Source organism: Tyto alba, unplaced genomic scaffold (genome assembly GCF_018691265.1).
Source record: "Tyto alba isolate M040663 unplaced genomic scaffold, T.alba_DEE_v4.0 Super-Scaffold_19, whole genome shotgun sequence".
NCBI classification, from domain to species: Eukaryota; Metazoa; Chordata; class Aves; order Strigiformes; family Tytonidae; genus Tyto; species Tyto alba.
Window position 1 is genome coordinate 13,279,622 of NW_024881281.1, and position 12,025 is coordinate 13,291,646.

The following is a 12,025-nucleotide window of genomic DNA, read 5'->3' on the forward strand; positions in this document are numbered from 1 at the left end:
GCTGTGTCCCATGTCCTGCTGCTGGTGGTTCCTCATGTTGTGCAAGTGCCATCGGTCAGAGTGAAGCTCACAGCTGCAGGATGGGTTTTTCTCTGCCTTTATAAACAGTTCAGCCACTCCCAAGAACAAGATGAAGGAGATGCATTCCTATTTTAATTGCAAGTGAATCTACCTCCAATCAAAGCCTTGCATAGCCCCAAAGAGCAGTCCGAAGGCTTTTACATTCTGGCAAACTGATGTAGTGGAAGATGTCCCTGCCCATCGCACAGTGGGGTTGGACTGGATGATCTCTGAAGATACCTTCCAACCTAAACTGTTCTGTGAGTCCATGATACTGTGATGCTCAAATTCTGGCATACTGTGGAAAGGACTAATTTGAGAAATATAAGTGTTTGGATGAGGGTTGCACATAATGCTCTGTTCTGACCTTCCTGGAACATCTTCAGGGCTGTTTGCTGTGCTCAGCCTTGCAGCTGGATCAGACAACAAGTCAGGCCCCAGGGTGAGTGCTCACTCAGAGGTGAGCTTCTGCCCCCAGGGCAACAACCAGCACTGGATGTGGGATGTCAGTGTGTTCAGCAGGACCGTGGTCAGGTGTAATTCCAAGATTTTCTGGTGCATTTCCTGGAGAACAGAAAGCAGCCTGGCAAGATGAGGGTGCTCTTTGTGCAGGGACTGACAGCTCTTCTGCACTGTCCACCCTGGGCTGGCAGCTCTTCAGGCAGCCGCTCAGTTTGGGGCAGGCAGTCATCCCCGGCGTCCTCATGGGGCTGGTGCTCGGGGAAGCCCTCTGGTATGGGGAGGAAAAGTGGGACTGTGCTTCTGGAGTGAGCACAATGACCCTGGACATCCTCTGTCCCCCTGGTCCAGCCTGTGTGGTCCAGCCTGTGTGCTCCAGCCCCCAGGATCCTCCTGCCAGCTGTGCCCCAGCCGGGTGGGAGGATGGCCTGAGTGGGGTGCAGGGACCCTCTGGGGCCTCCCTGCCCACCTCCAGCACCACAAGGTGACCACTGTGAGTCCATCCTGCGCCTGTGCTGGTTCTGGCACATCCCAGCAGTGTGGCAGAGGCAGGCAGGGCTGACCCAGGACACCGGTATGGCCTTGGCTCTGGGCTGCTTGGGCACAAGCTGTGGTGTGGTGCACGGAGGGTGCTGCCAGCCATGCCCCATGGCTCTGCCACTACTCCGGAGTGTCCTCTGGGGCTGAAGGCTATGCTTGGGTTGGGCTTGGGTGAGGGGTGCGTCGGTCCACTTGCTGGGGCCATGTCACCTACTGCCACCTGCCCCCCTTGCGCTTCTTCATGCTCCTCAGAGTCATTTTTGGGCTCGAAATGCTTTTTGGACTGCTAGAGGTGTAGGGGGTGCTCAGGGCTGAGCCTTCCCCTGGCTCGGGGGTGGTAGGTCTCTTCCTCCCACAGGATCCTTACCCCTGCTCTCCGTTCTTCTCTCCTCCACAGCACTCGACACTGTCGCGCAAGTTTGTGGAGGTGATGTCCGAGTACAACGCAACGCAGACCGACTATCGGGAGCGCTGCAAGGGCAGGATTCAGAGGCAGCTGGAAATCAGTGAGTAAACCCAGCAGGGGAATGCAGCTCTGGGGGGCCACATCCTGCACCGGCTCTCGCCGGATCACAGATGCTCGTGCAGCTATGCAGACTTCCCCCATGAAAACCTGGACAGTGCACGGGGGACTGTGCGTGCACCCATGGGAGCAACTGGGACACAGCTCCTGCTGGGAGATAGACATGTGATGGTACCTTGCGTTTTGGTGTCAAACCACATCCAGCAAAGCACAAATCTCCCCTCAGATTTTCCTAAATGCTGCATAGAGAGTACAGAGAGCACAGGGAGAGAAATTTCTTCCATGTTTGAATTTTTAATTCAAAGAAGCTAGTGGGAATTCCTGACTCACATGTGTTGCCTTGCCTTTCCTCTGGGTGCTTTTCGTCATGGGTGAACTGAACTAAATATAAAACTAGAGAAATGAGCTCTTGAGATGGAGGCATTCACTGCTCCCAGTGGTTTCCCCTGCCGCAGGAGGAGCATGAACCTCGGTGTCAGAGAGGCATCATGGTTTTTTTGTGCTCAAAATGAAGGTCTGAAGCCTAGTCCAGGTTTTTTTTTCTCACGAACAAATGGGTGGTTTTATTCCCTTTCACAGCTCAGTGTGAATAATAAGGTAGGAGATCTTTGAGGCAGAACAGTGTCCTTGATGGTCACCTGTGGGAATGCTCTTCATGAGCTACAGATGCCTGGCAATCTGGGTGCTAGTGGGTTATGGTAGTTTCTGTGGAGGGCAAGGAGGAGACTTGGCTGTGCAAGCCTTTCCTCTGTTAAGATTAGTCTTTATGATGTATAATAATAATAGAAATGTTTCACACTGGCTGAATGACTGGTTGACTGACATGAGGCTCAACAAGAGCTTGACATATAATGTAAAGCAGGATGAGTGTGTCACTGCTTCAGCTGACTGACTTATTCATCAGCTAATGTCATTCTGTAGGTGATACCCAGCCACAAGGGTGGTTTGTAATGGAAATAGGAATTTAAGGTATCCCTATGCCTCCCTTCTAAGAGAGGAGAAGCTTGGAAAAAACTTAGTCCGGTTCTTAATTGTCCACAGACCTGAAACCTTCCTCTTGTTTTTCTATTCCCGAATTTCAGAAGGGCTCTGCCACTCTGTTTAGGTTATGGACATACTTGTCTTTGCTCTGTCCATCCTGCCAGGCTGTCGGCGTGACAGCATTGATGGGGCACAAGGAAAAGGCTGCTCAGGACTCCCCATGGTGCAGTGGCTGGGTGCAGAGGAGGTGCCCTAGTTAGTGATGGTGAGGGATGCTTTCCCTTTGGGGTGGAGCTGTGAAGCAGCTGTAGAGGCAGGATGGAGTCTGTGCTGGGAAAGTACACAGTCTTGTGCACAGTCTTTTGCAAAAGCTGTGTTCCTTGTCAGGACAGTGGAAAATCTCTTCTGGCAAAAAGGCTCATCAAAAGCAACAAGCTTATTGAGGTTTTATCAGGAGTGCTTCCTGGGCAGAGGGCTCTGTGTGACCTGGGGTGTCCCAGCCAGCACCTTCAGTCCCTGCTGCTTCAGGTGCTCTTGAACAGGCTCTTTTGAACGGAGCTCAGCTGGGACGTGGTGACTGCACAAAGTGCTACAAAATCCTCAGGTCTCACTTTCAGCTGATGAATACAAAGATAGAAAGTGCGGGGAGCTCTGACAGCAAAGCCAGTAAATCACTTGGGTTCTGAAAGTATGAGAGCAGGGACTTGTCAACTGCTCTGGGGAGGCTCCCCAGCATCCAGCAAGCTTCTCTGTCCTAACCGTGTCTGCTTCTTGCTCTGGAAGAAGGACAGTTGCAGAAGAAAGGGTGATGCAGAGTCACTGCCCCAGGCCATGCCCACCCCCTGGGGCTCCCCACAGCCCTCTCAGGATCTGCCGCTTCTCCTTGTGTAGGCACTGTCATCTCTGTGTGTGCCAGGGGGTTGTGCCTCTGTGACCATCACCTTTGCCTGTCCAGCACACGCTGAGCCTGTGAGTCTGCCTGATATGATGAAGTAGATGTCCTCTCCTCTCCCACTGATTCTGCCCCAGCCTTAACTGGTACCCTTACACCCCCCCTTACTCACTTGCTCTCCTCCCAGACACACCCGAGATTGCAGATGCCATAGAGGGAGCGCAGGATGCACCATATCCTGGGGTTGGTGATGGCAGGGCAGATGCTTGGTGGCTGTCCTCTGGCTGGACTGTGCCTCCCTCAGCAGTGTTCCTGCATCTACTTCTGGAGCTGTGCTCCCCAGGCACAAGCCGCTGTGCTGCCTGTGGTGGGAGGTGTTGTCACTCCTTCATTTTTTTTCCTCTCTGTTTTGTCCATTATGAGAAATGATAGCTTAAATCTAATTAGGTTTTGCTCCCAGAGAAATTGGATTTGAAGCTTGGAGGAGCTTTCTGTGGTGGGTGTGCAGCTTTGAAGCCATGGAGGTGCTGCACAGATGCTGCTTGTTTTTAAGAACAGTTTTGTTATGTGTGAGACCGAGGAGCCAAAAATAAAGCATCTGCCATCTCCAAAGACACTGCGAGAATTAATCAGCCCCTGCCCCACTGTGCGAGACCATATTAATTGATTTAAAGAAAGGCAAGCTGTGGATGCATCCCAAGCTGCCCTTGAGCCAGAAGAGTCTGGGGACTGCTCCAGCCCCAGCGGCTCCTCCGGGCAGCCCCAAGTGGTTCTGGAGCCCCCAGTGCTGAGACAGGCTTATTTAGGATTCCTGTGACACGTTCATCTCATTAATGACCACGCGATTTAGCTGAGCTAAAAACGTCATGTTGGGTGAAAATACCTGCACAGCACAGGAAGTTGGCCCCTGCAGCCCCTCCCCAGCTGAGCAGAAGGCGTCCTGAGGAACAAAGAGGTGGGTGGCAGTTTGTGATGTGCTGGGCAGGTTTTTAGAGCTGAAATCTGCTCATCCCAACAGCACCACAGGCAGTGATAGACCTGTCTGAGCTGGGGGACAGCCAAGTGGGTTGGATTACTTGTACCCATTACCTCTACACACACAGGCAGACAGGTTGGCATTATCTACCTCTCCATGATTTGTATGGATTTGTATCTAATGAGAGCTTGAAATCCAGATAGAGACAGAGGATCCCAGCCTTGGGAAGGTGCTTTGTCCTTGGTGTTTCCAGCCTGAGCCCTAGCTGTTGCTCTGTGGGTACTCATGCAGCCCTGCCACCAGGAGGAGGGATGCTGCAAGCTGAAGGAGCACAACTGAACTGTTACAGTTAATTCAGCCATGGCATGATTGACTTCTGCAGCCCTGAGGTGCCTGAAGTCTTCCCTTTTTATAGAGCTTCTGGCATGCAGAATTGGGCAAACTGGTGTTTGGCATCACGTGGGTGATGGGTGTAAGCTGTAGCACCGGAGGCTTCCCTGGGAGCTTCCCCAGGGTCCTGCACACCCTGGTGACACTTATTCCTGTCCCCTGGGCGCTGGTCACTGGGGACTATCACTCCATCCAGCTGGGCATCACAGGGCCAAGGACTGTGCAGTGGCCCTGAAGTGGAAAGTCTCATCAGTGGCTTCATGTCTCTGCCTGTCCCAGAGATTCTGATGGCCCTGCTGAACCATGACCTGTTCATGGTCTCTTGCTGCTCTCTCCTTGCCAGTTCAGGGCTGAGTTTGCTTCTCCCCCTCTGCTGCAGCTCCCAGCAATGCTCTGTGATGCTTTGCTCATTGGCAGAGATTCTTCTCCCCATGAAACTTTCATTTCTAGCGATGCCAAGTAAGAGGCAGATGTACTTTGGATCTCGCTGGGGAGGCAAAGGGTCAATTCTTGTGATTTTCCAGTGTTTTTCCAATTTTCAGGGCAGGAGTTTCCCCCCAGGCTCTTGTCCCTTTGTGGGCACCTTGTATTCACTCCTTTCATTCCCATTTGTGGCTGTGCAGTAGCTCTGTGCTGGTGTGGGCAGCAGATCAACCAAGTATCTAGCCCACTTTCATCTGGTTTTATTGCTGTTGAGGAGCTAATGACAGCCTTTCCAAACCAGGAAACCTAGTCAGAAGGTGGTAGACTCCCTGGGATGTCCTCTGGGGTCCTGCAGGTTAGTTATATGGCTTTGGCAAGCGTTGTGCTAGATGGTGTGGGTGAGAGGCAGCCTCCAGGCTTCATGCTTTGGCTCAGCATTAAAGCAAGCTCTTCCTGACCACCTATGGCATTTGGCCAAGCCTGCACTGGCTGGCTGGTTGTTAATCCATGTGATGTCTTTGCTCTCATCCTTCGCCTCACTGCAGTTTTTACCAGCCCCGTGCTCTGTAATAGGGGAACAAAGCAGCAAGAAGGTGGTGAGAGCTGGGGTGAGAATGTGTATCCTGCATGCCATCCCACCTCTGACTGCAAGAGATGTGGCATCTCCTGGAGCTGATCCTACTGCTTGCCCTTGGGGCTGTCTCCAGGGCTTGAATTGGGCAGAGCAAGTAGCCCTCGATGCACCGCACCTGAAACACTCCCTGTCACTGTGCCAGGGGCTGCTTGGAGTTGAGCACCGTCAACAGGAGGGTTTGTAAACTTTACTTTTCAATCCCTTGTTCTCTCTTCCTGGATCCAGGGCAGTTTCAACTGAGAGTGAGGAGCCAACAGGCAGGAAGGGCTGGCAAGTAGGTATCGTGGGTCATTCTTGGTGGGAGTGATACTCTGTCATTCTAAAACATGTAATGGTGGCTGGAAATGGGCTGTGGACCCATCCTGCAGCTGGGGAAGGCGGGGAGGGTGATCAACCTAAGGGGACATTGGCATTATGCAACTTCTTAGACCCGTGAGCGTGCAGATAGCAGAGCTCAGCCCTCACCTGCAGCTGTGAGCTCACACGGGGTACAGACAGGGGTCAGGTTGTTCTCTTGAAGCAAAGCAGTAGCTTCTCAGGCCTTTAAGACCTATTAGAGGCACTGACTGGTCCTAGTTGTCTCGACCAGCCTCACATGGGTCTTCTACCTCTGACCATGTGTCCAGGAGCTGTGTAAGATGAGACTTGGACCACGCAGCCCATATCTGAGCTGTGCTGCAGTTACCTGTCTTCAGCCCTAACTCTGGACTTGTTAGCAGAGTGGGCTCAAGTCTGTGTTCAAGATAGCTTGTCTCCAGCCCAGTTCCCTGAGATTTTGGATCTTTGTTGTAGTCATGTCATAGGATCACGGACTCACAGAGTGGTTTGGATTAGAAGGGACCTTCAAAGATCATTCAGTCCAAACCCCCTGCCCCGGGCAGGGCCCCCTTCCCCCAGCCCAGGGTGCTCCCAGCCCTGTCCAACCTGTCCTTGAACCCTTCCAGGGAGGGGGCAGCCACAGCTGCTCTGGGCAACCTGTTCCAGTTTCCCCAGTCCTTTTTTAGACATGTCTCCTGAAAGGACCCTAGCCTTACACTGTAGCTTTGTCTCCAGTCCTGTCTTCAGCCCTATCTCCTGTTGCTCCTGATGGAACTCTTGGGAGATACCCCAGACCTGATTCCACAGCTTGTGTTGTCTGGCCCTGCTGCTGAACACCATTCTCAGCACCCTTCTCACGTGCTGTGGGATGGGTGCCAGCTTGGTAAGGGCCCTGTGTGTGCTACGGTCACACTGGATCCTGGGTCAGCCCCCCCTACCCCAGAGCATCCCCACTCCTGCTCTGTGCAGAGACAGCTTCTGCTGTGGGGCAGGGGTCCCTGTCGTCTGCCTCCGGCTGCTTCTCTTAAGGGCTGCAGACCAAGCACAGAGGAACAGGTTGCAGCTCCTCTCCCTCTCTGGTTCTTGATGCTACTCTCTCACACGTGGATCTCTCTGCTGCCTTGGGCAAGTCCCTTTTCTTCCTTTTTATAAGCTTTGCTGTACTTTTAAAAGATGTTCTTAAGGTCTGCTCTGCTTATTATTTGGTCTCCTTGCAGTACACAGCTGGATTTGAAGATGTACTCCATCTGCAGAGGAGAAGTGATGAGCTGTGTGTTGGGTTCCCGCTGAATCACTTGGCTGAGTCCCTCCTTCCAGCCCCTGGTACTGCAGGAGGGGAGCAGGCTCCATTTGAGGCTCCTCATGTCTGTTTAAGGCAACTTGCTTGTCCCCCAAGAGTTACAGCAGTAGAAGCTGCTGCTGGGAGAGCCCAAGTCTGGGAGACTTGGTGGCACTGCCCTGGTGCTCTCCCTGCTTTGTTCAGGCTGCCATTCTCTGCATTTCTTTGCTCTTCCTGTCGAGTGTGTGATCTCAGGGAAGTCTGGATGCTCCAGTTCCCACACAGCACCACAGGACTAGTGGCCCAGGAGCCATCTCATTAACTTGTAAGCTCGGTGTCCAGACACAGCAGAACCAAGCTCATCTCATTTTGCTCTCTTCCCATGCTCTCTTCCCAGGACTGCCTGTCCTAAGCTCCTGCCAGACAGCCCTGGGTGTGCTAGGAACAGTGCCGGCTCCTGTAGGGTCTGTGTCCTGGATCCCTGCTGCAAGAGCCAGCTGGGCTGTGCTCTCAGTGTCACTGAGCTGTTCCTATCAGTTATTAAGATAAAAACACCATTAGCTTTTTAAATTTTAAGATACTAGTCACATAAATAATGGAGGAATTCCTTCCTGACTGCTGGCAATTAGCCTGCAGAGAAAGTATTTCATTTCAAGAAAACCAATAAAAGAAAAATTTTGTTTTAAAGAATTTCCATTTTTTCCTCCTGGCCTCTGTTTTTTTCTTTTGTTCTTTTTTTATTTTCTATTTCTTCTCCAACTGCAACTGTTTTTCAGACACCCCAGCAAATGTCTCTTTCTCCTGTGCCACCTGTCCGTCACAGTTCCGTGTTGCTTTCCGAAGGCCCGTGAGCTCCACTCTCAGCTCTGGCTCTCTGCTGCAAGGGCCCATCTCTGCTGGTTGCTGTGGATGATTCGTTGCAGGTGCTGGGGGAGCTGCTGTGCTGGATCCAGTACTGCCTGACGCAGCTGGGACATCACCTCTTGGGTGCCAGACCTCCAGAACCCTGTATGTAGGCTCTGTCCCCTGTGCGTGGGGCACTGTCACGGCCCTCCAGTTAGTCCTGCTCCTTGGAGGCCTTCAGGAAAGCTGCTTGTCAGCTGCCATCCTTCAGCCCACTCCTTCCTTTCTTGCCTGTGTTCCCAGGAGGAGAAACGAACCTGATGCAGACAGCAAGGAACCATGCAACGCTCTCAGTACCAGGCAGGGAGGTGCAGGCACAAGGAAGATCAGGGGAACACTCTCAGCTGCCTGCTACACATCTTGGATTGTGCCCTCCAGCCTCCCAGAGCTCCAGGTCCCAAACAGTGTTTGCAAGGGACCCCAGCATGTTTCTGCACCCTGACACCCTTCTTGCTCTTGGTGCTCTCTTTATCACATGGCTCAGAAAGCACCCAGAAAGCTTGGCTACCTGGTTTTGCTGAGGAGGCTGCACATTACTCGCCCAGCCATGGATGTAAAACCTGTTGTTATGTGGGAAATCAGAGCTGATGAGAGCAATAATTAAGTCTTTGTACTGGAGTCTTCTGCTTGCGGGGGTGTGTGGTTGGATTGATTCCTTCTCCCATCCTGCAGCCTGCTGGTGACAGGAGACAGCAAACAACCTCCACATGGCACTGGTAACACTGCGCAGAGCCTGAAGGCTTCCACATGTTCCTGGCTGCCATCACCACCAATATCTTCTGTTATGGCATCGTTTTTTCCTGAGGTGAAGCCAGAAATGCACTTTCCTGTCATAGACACTCAAAGCACCCCAGCAAGGAGCAGAGCACAGGAGCTCCAGGTGGTCTTCTTGTTTCTGCATTGCAGGGCAGGAAAATCATGGAATCACAGAATGGTTTGGGTTGGAAGGGACCTTCAAAGATCATCCAGTCCAACCCCCCTGCCATGGACAGGGACATGTTCTACTAAATCAGGTTGCTCAAAGCCCTGCCCAACTTGACCTTGAACAATTCCAGGGATGGGGCATCCAGAGCTTCTCTGAGCAACTTGTGCCAGTGTCTCACGACACTCACAGTGCATTTGTTCCCTATGTCCAGCCTAACCCCACCCTCATTCAGTTTAAAGCTGTTGCCTTGTGCCCAGAGCTGGCCGCAGTGCTCCAGGGGGTCTGAGGAGAGCGGAGCAGAGGGGGAGCATCCCCTCCCTCGGCCTGCTGGCCACGCTGCTGGTGATGCAGCCCAGGAGGTGCTTGGCTTTCTGGGCTGCGAGTGCACGTTGCTGGCTCCTGTCCCATCTGTCACCCACCGGTATCCCCCAGTCCTTCTCTGCAGGGCTGCCATCCATCCATCCATCCATCCATCCATCCATCCATCCATCCATCCATCCATCCATCCATCCATCCATCCATCCATCCATCCATCCATCCATCCACCCACCCACCCATCCATCCACCCACCCATCCATCCACCCATCCATCCATCCATCCATCCATCCATCCATCCATCCATCCATCCATCCATCCATCCATCCATCCATCCATCCATCCCTGCTGGTACTGGGGATTGCCCCAACATAGGAGCGGGACCTTGCAATGAAGTGTGGAGGTGTCCGTGTTGGAGGTGCTCCCCAGGCAGGGTGGCAGCATGCACCATGCCTATGGGGTGGTGGCCAGGCATGGCTGAGCAGGCAGAACCCCTCACAGTACTCCCTGGGGCACTGACACACTTGAGGTGAAGGCCTGGACCAAGTTCAAGGTTTTGGGCACCTCCCTGGTCTGAGCCCCTGGTGCAGCTCTGCTGGAAGCAGGGAGCACTGTCCTGTGGGCTGTCTCTGTGCTCTGCCATATCTCCTCCATTTCCCCATTCAGAGGTGCCGTGGACCCATCCCGGAGGATGATATTGTCCCTTTCAATACCACTGATAGAGCCTGCAGGCAGCATGTCACAGCAAAGCACTAGGCCAGACCCCAGCCCTTCCCTGCCTGTCCTTCTGCTGATGGGGGGTTTGTCAGGCTTGATGAAGTTGCTTCGTTAGCAGCTCCTGCCCATCTGCCCCCACTTGCTCCTGATCACACTGGTGGGATGTCTCCTGCCCTCTCTGCAGCTGTGACCTGCTCTCTCTCCCCCTTCCTGCTACCACTGGGTAGCCCCAGCGAAAGCCTGCCCAGCGCCGTTGTCTCTGTTTAGCACCATAATTTCACAGGTCCTACGTGGCTGGCTGTTAGGCTGAAGTACACGCTGCAATTAATGGTGAAAGATCATGTAATGCACAGAGTGATTAATGTCTGTCTCCTTTGTAGCAGTGTGGAGTATGTCCATGGGGAAGGCAAGACAACCATGCACAGTGGGTGAATTGCTCCCAAAGGAGCTGTGGGTCTGAAGGGACTGCCTTGGGGCCAAGGAGGAGGGCTGTGTTGCAGGGGGAAGGACAGAGCCTGGTTTCTGTTACGCAGCTGCAGGGCTAAAACTCAGGCAGACCAGTGACTGCAGCAGTCAGGTCAGTGAACCCTGCTGATCCCAGTGCCCTCATGGCCTTGAACTAGTCCAGGATGGGGCTTGCCAAGAGCATGCCTGCTCTTGGCTTGCTGCTTTCCATCCCTCCTCCTTCACATTCTGCCAGCTGGGTACTGACGGCTGCTGGTCCTTTGACACCATTCCCTGCCCCGCAGGAATGGGCAGCTTGACCAGGAGGGGTAGATGGGCTTTTCTGGGTGAGCTGGGACAAGCTGGCAGCTTGACCTCCCTTAAAAAGAGGGAACACAGAGTTGGCACAGAGCTCGGAGCTGGGCTGTGGGATGGCAGCCCCCCAAACTGCCTGATGCGCTCTTGAGGCTGGAAGCTTTGCTCCGCTCCACTCTCGGGAGATGCCATGGAGCCAGCAGAGCCCTGAAGGAGCGCGGGACCCACGTCTGGGACAGGGGGCTCATGGCTGACCCGTGTTGTGTCACTTGCAGCTGGCAGGACCACCACCAGCGAGGAGCTGGAGGACATGCTGGAGAGCGGCAACCCAGCCATCTTCTCCTCTGGGGTAAGCACCGGCACAGGCTAAAGCTGAGCCAGCCCCCTCGTCCTGGGGAGGGGGTTGGCTGGTGGATGTGCTGCCACACTGGCCTCAGTACAGGCATGATGAGCACAGCCTGTGCAGGAACTGGGGTCTGCGTGCTCAGGTCTGGTCTGAGAATGCTGCCTGAGCAGGGGCTGTGTCCTGGCTGGGGGGGTGGGGGGTTTGCTGCAAACTGCCTGGCTGGGGTGGCTGGAGGGACTCCGGGGCTTCTTCTCTTCCCTCTCTTGGTGCCCCTAATCCCAGCATCTGAGGAGCGGAGCATGGTGCTCAGTGGCCCTGTCTTCTTGCAGATCATTATGGATTCAAACATCACCAAGCAGGCACTGAATGAGATTGAGACAAGGCACAGTGAGATCATCAAACTGGAGAACAGCATCCGAGAGCTGCATGACATGTTCATGGACATGGCCATGCTGGTGGAGAGCCAGGTAGGGAGACACTGCAGCCCCCTGGCCAGCTCACATGGGGCCGGGGGGGTTGGAGGGCAATGGGGCTGACAGCAGTCCCTTGCCTGGCTGGTTGTTGAAGGGAAAAAACTGCACCTAG

General features: G+C 53.8%; 1 protein-coding gene across 1 annotated transcript in view; it reads left to right on the forward strand.

Annotated features, from left to right (window-relative positions):
- Nucleotides 1–12,025, forward strand: part of STX1A (syntaxin 1A) — a 96,585-nt gene that overhangs the window by 78,904 nt on the left and 5,656 nt on the right. The window contains exons 6-8 of the mRNA XM_033007147.2: nt 1,457–1,565; nt 11,370–11,443; nt 11,770–11,907. Of these exons, the coding sequence (XP_032863038.2) occupies nt 1,457–1,565; nt 11,370–11,443; nt 11,770–11,907 (321 nt within the window). The remainder of the gene's footprint in view (nt 1–1,456; nt 1,566–11,369; nt 11,444–11,769; nt 11,908–12,025) is intronic.